Source organism: Muntiacus reevesi, chromosome 4 (genome assembly GCF_963930625.1).
Source record: "Muntiacus reevesi chromosome 4, mMunRee1.1, whole genome shotgun sequence".
NCBI lineage: Eukaryota > Metazoa > Chordata > Mammalia > Artiodactyla > Cervidae > Muntiacus > Muntiacus reevesi.
Window position 1 is genome coordinate 4068710 of NC_089252.1, and position 16291 is coordinate 4085000.

The window sequence follows — 16291 nt, forward strand, 5'->3', positions numbered from 1 at the left end:
TTCTGTCACTCGGTCCCCAAAGTCACCCACTTGGTCACCATGTTCGCCCTCCTAACAAGCGCTGAGATCAGCCTCACTCTAACCCATTATGGCTAGCATGTTGGTTTAAGGTTAGTCACTTATTACTTCTGCCTGCACCTTCGCAATTGTCTTTCAGATGCTCTCCCAACTTCTGCTGTGTCCCTCTCTGGCTCCTCATTTGTACCGCATCAGTGACTATTGCAAAGCAAAATATGAATATGTCAGTTTCCTCCTTAATATTCTCCATTATCTACACACTCACTGCCTTTAGGGTGAGAAGCAAAACACCCAACATGGACTCAGCCCCCAGGATGTCCTGCCCCCATCCCCACACAATCCCACAGGCCCTACAGTCCAGGCTTGCTGATGGGAGAAGACAAGCTAAAACCAAGCGAAAAACATAATTTGGGAGTGGAAAGTGGGGCAGAACTCTACTTTTTATTAAAGTAAAGCTATTTGAGGTTTTTAGAACAAAACACATTTCTCAGATTTAAGTGCCAACCAATTTCTACCTCAAATAATTAAATCTAAGAGATTAACTGATTTACTTAAGCACAAGCAAGCACTAAAAACTTATCACTTTTTTTCTCTTGGAAAACTCTAATTTGCTTTATGACATTTCATGTATTTCTTAAAAGTTGTAACTCAAGATGAAAAAACACAAACAAGAAAGAAAGGACTGAGTATATTTAGCCAACTTGCTTCTCACAAGTAGGAAAACGTCAACAGAGGATTTGTGCCACATCCCCTTAATTAACAAAAGAAAGATGTGCGAGAGAGAAAAGATGTCATCTTGTTTCTACAGACATTCTTAACCTAAAGCCAGAACGTGCACTGGTGCTACCAAGACGGCAGGATCTTATTCCACTCAAGGGCTCTGATGTCTAGAAGGCATGCTGATAGAGAAGCTTGCTCATATACACACTGCATCCCCATTTCCTGCTCATTCCAAGGTTTTCTTTCTCTTCTTTCCTTTCTTTCTTTCAGGATTTTTTTTTTTTTTTAACAGTCCCTAGAGGGTCAATATTTCAGAATACGTTGAAACAAAGGATCCAAAACCAAAATGAAATAACTAATATCTTGGCATTCTCACTGAACTCATGACAGGTGGTAAAACTGCTATACACCTCAAAGGTATCCTGTTCTATTATTTTCTCTCGACTCCACAACTGAGTTTGTGAAATTCAACCACACAACCAGAAGGGTGTGCCTAATGTTCTTACAACTGTTGTTCTAGATAATCCTGGTGATTACAGAGTTTTCCTAACAAGCTGTACATTGTATGAGCCTCCACTGCCAGGAGATATAGATAGTTACACTGTGAAGTGTTTTGTTGTGTGATAATAGCTCTAGTGTCTGAGGAATAACTTATTATGCAAGAGATTATTGCCCAAAAAAATATTTTCTATTTTTTTCATCTCTAAGGCCTTTCTTTCTACCACAATATATACAGATATATCTAACTACCACCCGAGGGACTGTCCATAGCAATTCCTTGTAGAAAGACCATCCCCAAAGATAGCTCTGGTCCTTCTATAATGACTGGATGTGGGATTCAGAGCCAGCAGGTTAAATAAACATGTTTATCTGGATTCTACTTTAAGAGATAGCAAAGGGAATGTATGGTCACTTTGTGTTCAAAACGGCTCTTCTAATTAATCTGTGATCTCAATGCCTATTTCAGCTACATCAACAAACAAAACAACTTAAAACTTGTGTGATAAACAAAACAAATTACCTGAGACTTCTCCCTTTTAAAGGCATATGAACCAATTTGTAATTTTTAATACTATGGAATCTATTTGTTTTTAGGTCTACAGATTTTTTGTATACATTTAAGTATAAATGTATAAGTATATAAGTATAAAACTCATTTAAGAGTTTTGTCAGATGAAAATTAATTTACCAACAGTAACTAAACACCTGACATAAATACTGTGCTATATTAGCACATAGGCTTAGAGAAAAATTTTTAAAAGTCTGTGTAGTTGGGTGTCTTAGGGCAGACAAGAAAAGTTTGAGTAAAATATGCTACAGATAAAAATAACATTAGTTATGTACATTACAGAAAATACAAAGTCAAATCAAAACTACAGTTAGAACTATTGAGAATTTTTTTTTAATTCACTAACGAAACAGAAAATTAGGAGATATTTGTTCAGAAAGAATTTAACTTGTACTGAAACAGAAATGCTAGGAATAAAAAAATACATTTACATACACTCCGACTTTCATAATTAAGATAGAAAAACCTGAAAATACAATTATGCTTCTTGTTAGGGAACCCCTCAAAAGAAGCCATGGAAACTTACAGAAACATCTACTTCACGAGAAAGTTCACACCTCCAGAAAGTCCCACCTTGACACCTGCTAGGAGAATCTTCCTAACCAACATTTACGCTGCCAATGACCAAATTTGGTTCCACCAGCCAGCCATGTACTGACATCTATCTGTGAGTCACTGAACTGTGTGCAGGTGGCGAGAAGGAGGGGGCCGTCCGCCAGGACGGGCACCGCACACACAGCACAGCAGACACATCGAGCTGCCAGGAGACACTGACCACAGACCGAGGAGAGCCTTGGAGTCATATCCCAAGGGAAGTCTGCAGAGTGACTGGACTTGGAGGCTTTCAGCCGAGGACATGGTTCCTCATTCCAGTAATCGGATGAGCAGTACTCTTATTTTAGAAGAGAACAGATCGAACCCAGGTCTCCCACATTGCAGGTGGATTCTTTACCAGCTAAGCCACCAGGGAAGCCCAGTAAATATACAGGAAAAACAGACTTGATACAAATGAAATAGTACTGACTGGTATGTTTTATTTATTTCTGTTTGTTTTTGGTGAGAATATTTAAGTTCTACTCTCTTCACTAATTCCAAGTATTCAAAGTACTTAATCACTGATTGCCATCATGCAGCACATTAGCTCTTCAGACCTTATTCGTCTGGTAACTGAAAGTTTATACCCTTTAACCCACCTCTCCCTCCTTCACTCACTCCCTAGCAACTACTTCTCTACTATTTTTTGATTTTTTCTTTTTTTTTTTTTTAAGATTCCACACATTAAGTGATATCATGCAATACTAGTCTTTCTTTGTCTGGTTTATTCCACCGACAAAAATAGTTTTCAATTTGAATTTTGTTCTGATATAACTAGGCTTTTGGCATCGGTCAAATTGCTTCAACTATAAATTTTATCTATTATGAATACTAGATATTTTCATTCAATTATTTTTAGGTAATATCATTATTCTTTAAGAACTTCAATGTCACCCAAAAGAAACAAATGCTACCTCTGATTGTTCAGCAAAAGAAACAAGTGCTGTTCATTTTGGTACATATAATTCCCCTTCTCTCTCAGTATAAATGCTGTTCTGCTACAAAGACAAAAACCTATTTTTTCTCCTTGGTATTATTCAGGGCAAACCCAAGTTGGACCCATCCACTGCTTCTCCTGTTACTGCCTATGAACCTGCACAGGAAGCCAAAAGAGAACTGGAACCCTTGGGGAATCCCCCACAGGGAGGTGGCGGTCCCTGCGGATAAGTCCTCCAGCCAAGATGCTATGAAGGGCAGAGCAATGATCCATCATACGTGAGGCCTTAGCACCTTCTTATTTAGTAAAGCGTAATACACGTGAAATGTTAAACGGTTTTATTTGACAAAAATTTTCTAGGACACACACACATATACTTCAAATGGTTGTGACAGACACTAAATTCTACCTAATCCAGTCACATGTGTAAAAACTTTGCGAATTTGATCGTAAGAAACATTAAAGTATTTAGAAGAGTAATAAAAGAGATGTTAGGGGATATCACAGAAAGCACATTTCTTGTTGAGACTCTACTACTTGGGACAAAGGTTACATCAAACATTCTTAGCCTGCTCTCATCCAAAAGGAATGAAAACTCTTCTTGAAATCAAAACCTAATATACTAATGATTCTATGGAATACATCAGCCAAGGGTAAGTAAGCCATCAAAGTAAGGAAATGAATCAAAGTGTATGCCCAAGTTCAGCAAAGAAAGAGGGGTAAATTGTTAATATGAGGCAGGAATTATAATTTTTATTCCTCAGCTCTATGATATGTCATATTTCTAACTGAAGTTAAAATTTCAAATAATAATAAAAATAGTGAATAAAATAAAAAAGTAGAACAGTAAAAAGTTTTTTAAAGTGCGTAACACTGGAAGTATTAAGGCATACAGTTGAGGAAAAATCTGTCTTAGGAAACAGTGAACATGTTCCAAGATCAATAACAGAGACGTAGTAAGTAAATGATCAAACTGGTGGAGTCTGGCCTCAACTTGGTTTTCTTTAATTTACTAAATGACATTCAAAGTATAATATAAGATTATCCTTAATATTTTTAATACTGCAGACAGTATTTTGTGTTACATTTTATGACTTATCAGTGGTTTGTGCATTTATGGTTAATATACATTTACTGCATTTTCTCCATAAATCTTAAAAAATGGAAGCCAATGAGAAGGTGAGTTTCATGTAAAAAAAAGTCCAATTATGGCTAACACAGTGCAAGTCATCTAATCTCATGTGAAGCCAGCACAATCAGTGAAACAGAGTGCAGCTCAATATTAATAAACTCCATGGGGAAATAAGGATTTACATTATTAGAAAGGGTACTTAGTATAACATATTAGAGTTTTTTTCTATTTCTCTCATTAATACAGAAGTGACAGTTAATATGTAACAAAAAAAACAAAAATATAGAAAAATGTTAGATTGTTTCCAAGTTAATATAGGAAAAAATCTAAAGAATTTCCTGTATAAATAATATGGTAGAACAATGCTATGAGTCTAAATTTACACTTCAAAATTTTAATGAATACTAATTAATGGTTCAAAGTTTTGAAGCAATGATGGAATATACTGATCTGTAATGGATTAGAATTTTGGATATTTCAGACAGTGAAAGCTTAGGAAAAGGGTACATGTTTACATCTAAACAGAATGAGATGTCATTGCCTAAATTAATAATGCAAACTTGAAAAATAGCCCCAGGTTCAAAAGACCAATTATAAAATTCTTTTGTAAACAAATCTATATTCACATTTTTCTTGAATAATTATAGCTACTAGTATTTCTCCACTAATGTTCAATTTATAAAATGAAAAAATATATTTTCTAATGAAATTTAAATAATACTTTCATTTCTAATGATGGCAACTTACCTGCAAATAAGCACTAGTAATGACAATGATAGAAATATACTACAGGAATAACTTATCTATTTATATTAAGCAGAAAAAAATCTAAATATAAAAACGTATTTAAATATTTCAAGCAACAAAATATTATGAAAAGGCAGTGAAAAGACAAATATGACCACATCTTTTCAGGAAATATGTGATCATCTTATACATATTTTTATTCTATAGAAATCACACATACTCCAATTTATTTACTTTGTGAAAGAAGATACTTTCTTTGTTGTTGTGAGGTAGACCTGGTAAGCAGTTTGTTCTTCCTATGCTGTGTAGCTAAAACAGTCTTTATGAAGTTAACCATATGCTCATTTAGAAATCTTATTTTCATCAGTAAGAAAACAAAAAGATCCGCTGAAAAGTCTAGATTTCATTCACAGTCCCTAACTTTAAGAGTATTCACATATTTGGAAGTTTTTTTTTTACTTCTGGTCAAGTTAACTGGTCTTTGTCTATTTAGTGAAAGTAAATCTCACCATGTATACACAGAAGATAAAACTGTCATATGAACAGAAACTGTTCAAATTATTTACTTCCAATAACATTCAATTTAAAAGGTTTAAATGAAGACAAAATCACCATTTTATCAAGGACTTACAGCATTTCGAAGGAAATTTGATAGTGATCACTAGACATAAGTGTCCTGAGTGTTAATTCACAGGACAGTAACTACAGTCTTAGAATACGCCAGCTCCTCTTCTCACCGGGCTTACAGAGGTATGGACTGGATGGGATCCGGTTGGCTCAAACACACTGCTCAGTGGAAGTGATGCTGTTTCAAGGAGGTAACTCAAGTAGGGGGACAAATAGTATGACCTCAGCCTTGACAAAAGTATAATACGATTTCACATCAAGAAAGCCTAACATACTTCAAAATATGTTTCTGCATACAGAGACCCAACCAAAACACAGTACCAATCAGCAAAACAAAATTCACACCCCCATCTTGGTACCAACAGCCTGAAATCCTACTTCCACAAATTTCCTCCAAAAAAATCATATACTATGCACAAAGATCTATATTAAAGTACTTTTGGAGCAAAAACCTGAAAATTGCATAACTGTCTAAAAATTAAGTTATTACTGTTATCAATCTAACTTGAGGCCATGCAAGTATTAAAACTATATTGAAGGAAAGATGAAGGAAAGAGCGGTTTTCAGACCAGATCTTTTGAAAGTTTAAGGTATTTCAGCCATTACCTAATGATTGACTTTTTTTAACTTGAAAAACTGTTAAAGGAAAAAAATTCATCATGGCAAGGATTATAAATAAATTTGAACACACTAACAACCTTCAGGGCACTGAAACTCTTGCATTACCTCACTGAACAGTATCCTGAAGTCCCAAACTGAGATAAGAGTGAAAACAAGGGCTCTGGATAAGTGACCTCAGTCTGTTCCTACCATACGTCAGCAGCAATTCTGTAAACTGGTACTCAAACCTCGTGTCTTTCACAAACGAGTAAGAGGCTGAACGACCTCCATGGAGCCCAAGTTCATGACTACCCAGCCCTGCTGAGTGCTCCCTCCGAAGTCACAAACAGGAACGGAGGTTAATGCAACAGCAACTGTAAGCAATAACTTCTCCCACTGGAACACTTTCTGCTTATCAAGAGTCTTCTACGGTATTTGTCAGTGCTATAGTAAGTGACTACTACGAAGTGCAGCTCTGAAATCTGTAACTGGTAGATCCCACTTTTATCTATTTTATATATGGGGTCTGTATAAGATCGTGTCTAAAGTAACAGTTCTGCAACTTAAAAATTATAGTTATACAGGATAAATGAAACAAGGTGGTTATACAATTTAAGTGTGAAAATTAAAATTGATCATGAAGTAAACAACTAAAAAAAAAGAGATTCAAAATTTAGACATAAAGTGCAGACTGAAAGAATAAAATCCTAACAGCTAAAAGTGATAATCACCGACTCAATGGACATGAGTTTGACAAACTCTGGGACATAGTGAAGGACAGGAAAGGTGTGCTGCAGTCCACAGGGTTGCAAAGAGTGGGTCACAACTTAAGAGACTAAACAAGAGTTATAATTAAGGGAAATTTTATATAAATTTGTAATTGCTTCCATGTTTTGTAGGAAAGGCAACTACAACATAATCTCTTTAATAAAATAAAATAGCACTTAATACAGCTTGCTTTTTAAAGAAGTCATATTCTCAGAATTTCTATGCCTATCTCTAATTGGATCAACATTTTACCAAATTTCAAAGATACACCAGTTTAGCGATAGGCAAAAAACAGAACTGACAAAACATTGAATAAATGAATAATTGATGAATGAAATATATCTGTAATATCTCTATACTATTAGATGACCTTTGACATAAAACTTAATGCAATAATGAGGCTAATAATGGAGATTGTGGCAATATATTTACTGAATGCACAGGCTACATCTGCAGGAGTAACAAAAATCTATGTTTTTACAAAGTCTGCAGGTTAAGGTAGAGATTCTAATACGTCACAAAGGCAGGCTGCACTGGAGAACTGCCCTCAGTGCTTCCACATCTCCATGCACAACTGGTCCATGAGACCTCCAGCCCCACAGTCTGGCTGATGGAGGCCCTAGGAAGATGGCCGTCAGCTGAATGCACACCCCGTGATGTCTCACAGGCCACAGTGAGCTCAGAGCACGCTCACAGCCTCCCCATGTGATCCACTCACAACCCACATGTCCACTGCCCTATCCCCCACGCCCTGGTGGCACGGAGCTTGTCACAGAGTAAAAGGGTCACCCCCCACTCCTGCCTCTGCACAACTGTGCCCTGCGGCCTCCATGAAGTCACTCTGCAACCTGGCAGACGACAGCCACTGAGGCCTTCGCGAGTGGATGGAGCACTCATCACCACCAACATGCTCTTAGCATGAGAAGGCCACACAGCTGAACCACCAGCATCCACGTGGAACACTCACATGTCTGAAAGTTCTACATCTTCTAACCTCTCTACTCTAGCAGGACTGAGCTTGCTCCTTCTCTATGCACTCCCCTGGCCTTTTTAAGTGACACCAAACTCTACAAGCATTTACAAAACATTAATACAAGACGCCCATTATGCTACAATATCCTTAAAGGCAGAAAACATCTCTCACGTTATCTTTACTGTCTAAATGAGTGCCTCACTCACAGTAGCTGAGATGCCATGAGTGTTGAATTGATTGGATGGTTCCTTACTTTGAGCAAAGAAAGAAAATCACTTGAAAGTCAGGTGCACCAATGGATTATAAAACCAAAATGTTAAGATTACAAAAAATGTAAAGAGAACTTTACATTTTTAAAGAGAGTCACCAAAACTAGGTGGTGTGATAAACTCCCAACCTAATATGCAAATCATGTTTAAATCATTGTAATTCATGCTAATCAAAAAAAACAAATTCGCTGATGGTGACTTCAGCAGGATTTTCCCCCACCATGATGGCTCACGTGACTACACCCGCTTCACAATGACCCGTTACCTGTAGTCACACCAGGGGCACCTGTAGGGCTTCTCTCCCGTGTGCACCCGCTTGTGCCGCGTCAGGTGAGACTGCGTCGTGGAAGCAAAGTTACACTCGTCACATTTGAAGGGTTTTTCTCCTGTAATAAATCAAGAAGGGTTGTACATTCCAATTACAAAAATTGAAAATGAAGAGCTTAATCTGTTATTGACAATTGAAAAGACATTTTTTCCATGAAATTTTAAGATCACACATATGTAGGATTGTTGAACATTTATTTGTAGAGTAAGAAAGAAGATACCATTAATTTTTATTTCTCTATTAGAACAGAAGGAAGATACAGATCATGTATTCAAACATAACTTACACAAATAGGAATCTAAATTACCTAATCTAAACAGAAACGCAAAGCAAAGTACTCATTCATATAAAAATATAAATATCTGGTTTCACACTGGAATTTGGAATCCTTTAACACACTATGTCAGATTAGAGCCATTATAAAAGTTTCAGTGAGCTTAAAAATCACAGAAAAATATGTAACAAAAATATACTTTGAATACTCAGTGTAAAGCTTAACTAAAATCCTGAAATTAAACACAAAGAAAAAATAAAACCAAGCTACAAATTGACACCAATTTAAAAACTTTTAGAAGTAAAGAGAAATTACAATTCACTAAGTTGAGTAAAGAGGCCTCAAAGAAACATTTGACATAATACTTAACAGCACCATAAACTTCCTTGTGTAGACACACCAGTGTGTATGCTAAGTCACTCAGTCGTGTCCAACTCTTCTGTGACCTCACGGACTGCAGCCCTCCAGATTCCTCTGTCTATGGGATTGCCCAGACAAGAATACTGGAGTGGGTTGCCATTTTCTCCTCCAGGGGATCAACCTAGGGATCAAACCCTTGTCTCCTGGGTCTCCTGCATTGGCAGGTGGATTCTTTACCACTGAGCGGCCACAGAAGCCCTTAGACACAGCAGCTTCATTTGCAGACACAGTTCAGCCCTGGGGTGGTTTAAAGGCCTGCTCAGGACTCACACCTCTCTGACTGATACCTTTTTTCTCCGCACACACAGACTCAAAGAGGTCAGGTCTGATTAGTTTTTATAATTTCACTAGCTACACTGACTGGTGAGTCCCTGAGATGGGTGATTTCATTTTCATTAGTGTAAATTTAACCTTAAAAACTGATATTGAACTAACTTGTTAAAAAAAATGTTTTAAGTCTGGAACAGCTTGGGAAAGAGAATATACTTTTCAATATGTGAATTTTATCATAACTTAAACAGGGATAATGAATTTTAGAGAAAAAATTGGCCTCTGTCTTGAGATGTGCTACAAGTGCAAAATACACACAAAATTTCAAACTCCTGGGGGGAGGGGATGGTGGTGGCATGGGGGAGATAAAACAGGAAAGAACATTATATTGACTTCATGTTGAAGTGATAATGATTTACATAGATCTGGTTGGATTATCTATTTATAAAATATAATTTCACCTACTACTTTTTCCTGTATGACTACCAGGAAACTTAAAAGATGTGTGAAACTCACATTATGTACGAACTAGAGAAAACCTTACCACCTCTTCCCCAAAATCACAGTTGTGATATTCACAAATGCTCTTGTCAACTGACATTTTTCCTAAGAAACTTTACACATCAGTTCAGTTCAGTTCAGTCACTCAGTCGTGTCTGACTCTTTGCGACCCCATGAATCACAGCACGCCAGGCCTCCCTGTCCATCACCAACTAGGATGGATTAATTTTACATATATTCAATACTCTACTTGTTTCTCATGTTTTCATTAATAGTATACTAGCATATAAGAAATAAGCGATGAAAGAACTTGGTTTACAATTACTCTGCATCTATTTAGCCAGCCAACAGCTCTACGTCTGCTTGAAAATCAAGAGTGTTTAGAAATACATCCTACATTCTCCTGTTTGTATGGCCCTGTTCATAGCTGTGGAATATTTAGTTAATGCATACACATTTCATCTGACGGTGTTTTGTCTGTCACTGCAGCCCAGGGCAGTAGTTAGAAGAGACAAAAGGACTTCAATCCCAATTCAAGTTTCTTCATATTTCACTCCCTACCTGGTAACCCCTGAGCAAGACCAGGAGGATAAGACACCAAACACAGAGACAACAGTGAGGATAAAAGTAGTTAAAGCACAGGTCAGATACTTGGCAGGGTGGCCAATAACCAGTGCTTTCATCGTTACTGGGTTTCTCTGGTGGCTCAAACACTAAAGAATCTGCCCGCAATGCAGGTGACCCAGGTTTGATCCCTCAGTTGGGAAGATCCTGTGGAGAAGGAAATGGCAACCCACTGCGGCAATCTTGCCTGGAGAATTCCATGGACAGAAGAGCCTGGTGGACTACAGTCCATGGGGTCACAAAGAGTTAGACACAACTGAGCGACTAACACTACACTTCTAGGTCTGTCATAGCTTTCTTTCTAAGGAGCAAACATCTTTTAATTTCAAGGCTGCAGTCACTGTCTGCAGTGATTTTGGAGCACAAGAAAATAAAATCTGTCACTGTTTCCGCTTTTTTCCCATCTATTTGCCATGAACTGATGGGACCAGATGCCATGATCCTAGGTTTTTGAAAGTTGAGTTTTAAGCCAACTTTTGCACTCTCCTCTTTCATCCTCATCAAGAGGCTCTTCAGTTCCTCTTCGCTTCTTCCATTAGGGTGATGTCATCCGAGTATCTGAGGTTTCGGGTATCCTCCCGGCAATCCTGAGCCCAGCTGTGAGTCCTCCAGCCCGGCATTCCGCGTGGTGCCCTCTGCACGGCAGTTAAGTGAGCAGCTGACAGTGCACGGCCTTGTCACGCTCCCTTCGCGGCTCTGAAACACTCCCGTGATCCATGTCCAGTTCTAACACTTGCTTCCTGACCTGCACACAGGTTTCTCAGGCGATAGGTAAGGTAGTCTGGGATTCCCATCTCTTTAAGAATTTTTCACAATTTGTTGAGATCCACACGGTCAAACTTTTGAATGGTTAATGAAGCAGAGTAGATGTTTTCCTTAACTGTAATAATTTGAAGATCATACGAAACTGACATTGTACTGCAATAAACTATAAACTATCTCTTTATATTTAACTTGACAACACAACAGATTAAACTATGTATTAGAAACCTTGAATAATCCATAAGCTGACAGAGAAAAAATATAATGATCTCAAAATAAACTACATAAAATACCAAGCTTCAGCCACTAAGGAAAGGAAGACTTCAGCATGTCTGGGCTCTTGACAGAAGAACTCTGTGTCCATTTACACAGACTACAGTTAATTCAATCTATACACAACAGTTAATCTATAACTCACTGATTCTATTACATGTTCAATACTATTATTGGAATATGCCCATCAGGATCTTTTTTTAATCCAGAAATAATCATTTCTTCTGGAAATTTCAGGTAATTTCTTCAAGAAAACATACTTCAGAAATACAGAAGTTTGTTAGTCTCAATAGACAGCTAAATAAATAAGTAAATCAAATTCAATTTCCAGATTGTAAAATTTGAAAGAAAATAATATAATTTTAAATAAGAATTTCCATTTGGTATTATCTGTGAATTGCATGAAATGAGACAGGTGCACTGATTAACGAAAAGTTTCTGATGGACTCGTCAAACTGATTCAGTGCACTGGGAACTGTCCCTCTGAATTCTCTGTCATTCTAAGGCCAGAAGGATCAATAAACCTATGTGTGAGATATTAACTACTTGAGTGATGCTATCTATGAGTCCACAGGGCTCCCTGCATACATCCTGCTGGTGTAACTTCCTTTCCGCCTGGTTCCCTAACCTAAGAGTTCACGGTAGTTTAGATAGAGTCACTTTCCTCCCTTCCTGGACAAGCAGTAATCCTGGGCACAATCACCATCAAGGAACAGTCTGCATCTGAGGCTCCGGTGGCAGAGAGTAAAAGGACAGTGGCACCAGAGTGGCTACAGTCCAACAGTGGTGCCCCTTGCGTGCCACCCATCTGTCAGACAGACCGGCCCTTCCCCTGGAAGTTCACCCCGCATTCCTTTGGGCGGGCTGGTGGTTATTAAGCCAGCCAAGACTCTTCAACTACACGTGAGGATCTGCTCCTGTGCCCTTGAATCAAGGGCCTCTGACAGGTGATAAAAGTAAATCTCGGAATGGAAGATGGTTTGTGTCAGCCCCCTGGACAGCCTGTATTGCAGTGGGGAGTTATTTATGCCATTTGGAACGCTTTTGATACCTACCCCTTTCCAAGCTGATTGTAAGTTGGGTGGGTACTCTGTGGTAAAAAGGTAAACCATGTCAACGAGGACTACATCAGAAAAATACAGATTTCAAATGAACCAAACAAATCTGACCTTGAAAAAAAGAAAAAAAAGTTGTGTGTTGCTTACATATTATAAATCCAGCGTAAAAGCTGAGGGCCTAGACTGAGTTGTAGTAAGCTGTCTGGCTGAAGCAAAGAATCTTAAGAACTGACTTTGGTATTAAAGAATCATGTTTGATTTGTGCCACAGAGGCAGATAAATGCCAAAAAGACAGATGCTTCTGTCTGCGAGACATTGTCCTATATGGTATAAAGTTAATAGCAAAGTAATAAGGAGCCTCTGGACCTGACATAAAATATAAAGTTGTGCCTGCTCGATGCAGGTTCATGATCGATCACCAGTAAATGCCTGTGATCACAGCCTCACCAGCCCCTCTGCGGGGGAAGAGGCGGCGCAGCCATGCTGGTAACGGGCGCACAGGGGGTCCATGAACCCCAAGGCCACACCAGGGCGAGATGTTGGCATGGCAACAGCTCAGGCATCAAAAAATTCAAAACATTAAGAATCAGAAAACCCCACATGAACACACTCTACCATAAACATTCTCGAGTTCTCCCAAATAGTAGTCAAGGGTGATTGCCATCCATTGGGCTCTTCCGCCATCTCTTACACTGAATCTTTAAATCACTGGGTTCAAAAAATGCAATCATACCTCACGACTGTAAACTTAAAACAGAATTTTCTGTTTACAAAGGTTGAGTTTTCAACATTATGTTAACATTGGACATTTTTCAACTCAATAATAACCCTTATCCCATATAGAAATTTGAAACATATAAACTTACTATCTAAAAGGAATGGCTAGCATTAATTTTCATTGATCTTATAGATACCATAATGGGCATTAAAGTGCCTGTAGCTAACTGTTATACATATCAAGGATCAAAATGCACCATAAACTACCTATGTCATGTATCTTAATTTTATGCCATTTTGAGTATAACTACCAAACTCCACCATTCTCACAGTACCCAGTAAAAATCTAATGCTAAGTTAGAAATTCTATTACTGTATGATTTATCATCTAAACTAGAACACTTGTGAGAGTAAATAGTGGTTCAACTAATAGTTATGAGGGACATCACCAAAACCCAGCACTGTCCCAGGCACGTATAATTCAGAAGTTACTTGTAAGATGTATTACAGCATACCAGTAGGTAATCAACTTCAATAAATGTTTAAAATATTTCATCCTTATGTGTTCTTAACCCAAAGCATTTAGTTTACTTTGTTGAATCACTGCAAATGATCATGGAGGGGGAAAAAAGTGATTTATCTTCAATGTCCTTATCTATTTAAGTTGCCTCTTCACTGCTTTCCATTCTTAATTGCAAAAATACCTGAAAAAGGACAGACCTACAACCACATGTGCTTGTTCCACCTGGCAGAGGGACTGCTGGCTACAAGGTCAGGTATTTAGGGAGGCCGAGACACAGGTGGGAAGGCAGGGCTCTAGGTGAGCAGGTGAGAAGCACCAAGAGGTGGGCTGAGCAGGAACCCAGACAGGAGAGACTGACTGGGAGGAGGCAAGCGTTGGGAGGAAAGCGGGTGCCCCGGCCTCACACAGCACCCGAGGCAGGCTCCTGACCACAGAGATGTGTCTGGGATGCCCTCAGACACTCTTTCCCTCCTGTTTAACCTGAACTGACAGAGGACACCTGATCCCCCAAACTCGCAATAGGCCTACTTCATAGATATATAAAGGCAGATGAATTAAAATCATATTCAAGCAGAATTTTCAGTAGACCCTCAAGTACACAGATTTACACAAATCGGGAACACAGGCTGTGGAGGGCCGGGAAGGAACGCTGGGCCCAAGGGTGGGGCAGCCACACTGACCTGTGTGCTGCCGGCGATGCTTGGTGAGGGCGTGCCGGGTCCCGCCGGCAAAGCCACAGAGGTCACACAGGAACGACTTCTCGCCTGTTGCAACAATAAACAGATGAGGGACTGCGGAGGTCACAGATCATTAAAACATATCTATCAAGGCTTTCAGGGTTACTAATTCCTCCAATCAAATGTTTCCATGTAAATATGTCAAATGGGAATGAAATTACCACTGCGGTTTATTGACTGTGATAAAATCTGAAAAGCACCACTGAACATAATTACATACTTGTCAGACCCATAAAAATTAGCTTTATTATCAATGGAATGGTTTTGTACAACTTCATTTCTGGTAGATGTCTTCCAGATGGGGCTGCTTTATGCACTTGAACAGTTTTTATGCATATCCTGATTTTTTACAATTCCCATACATCTGGCCTTTCTGGGCTGACTAAAGATTGCTTGGAATGGTTAATATACAGTATACATGATTCTGCTTAAATAAAACATATTGAATTTTCTAACAACTGAAGGAGATTGAATTGGTTTTACCCGAACCTGAGTCTTCTTTAATAACTTCCTACTTAAAAATATGAATTAAATGGTTTCTCCGAATATATTGAAGATCCCAAGGAACAGTAAAATCTACATTACTCAATACCAATGGCAGTTCAGTGCTGTTTATGTTTCTCGAACTTTCATGACATAAAAAAAAAAGGAAGTCTGGGGATTGCTAAAGAAATTGTATAAAAACTCCTAACATTATCTTTAATGATAACTCTTGACTGGAAAACTATTCAACAATTAGAGACACATTTGGTGGACTTCATATTAGTTAAAAATGTATACAAGCTCATTTTTTAAACCATTTTATACAAGGTAACATTCTGCCCTGCAGTTTATAAATGCAACCTCTCTCTCTCTCTTCTACAGCATATTCAAGCAATAAGTGCTGGCACCTAGGCAGTCCAGCCCAGAAGGCTCACAAAGAAGAGAAAAGGAGAAGAAAAACGCTAACCTTGGACAGAGAGGGTCAGTGAAATTATTTTGAAAATAAAACAAATCATTTCATCTACTTTACTCATTCGGATATTTAATGCAACAAGTCTTTCAGGGTTTGTGCCCATGTCAGCCTGCTTTGTTTTAAAGCATTTAGGTGTATCACAACAGAAATCTAGCTGGAGGTGTTTTGGAAATAGTAATTGCCTTTTGAAGGTCAGAAAAAATAGTAAATACAGGAAGGCAGAGTAACTTCCGTAATCAAAAACTTCCCTTTACCTAAGAGCAATGCTAGCTTCTCTAATTTAAATAAACATGTATTAATAGAGTTTTAACCAAATAATGCTTAATCTTATTTCCCAATGGTAACTTAACATACTCATTGTTACCATTTATACAATAAAGCTGAATTTAGGCAAG

The 16291-nt window shown here is 38.2% G+C and overlaps 1 protein-coding gene across 2 annotated transcripts in view; it reads right to left on the reverse strand.

Moving 5' to 3' along the window:
- Positions 1-16291, reverse strand: part of ZNF407 (zinc finger protein 407) — a 376463-nt gene that overhangs the window by 134590 nt on the left and 225582 nt on the right. For both annotated transcript variants that reach the window (XM_065932291.1, XM_065932292.1), the window contains exons 6-7: positions 14885-14968; positions 8720-8840 (exon numbers count right to left, since the gene is read on the reverse strand). In XM_065932291.1, coding sequence (XP_065788363.1) covers positions 8720-8840; positions 14885-14968 — 205 coding nt within the window. The remainder of the gene's footprint in view (positions 1-8719; positions 8841-14884; positions 14969-16291) is intronic.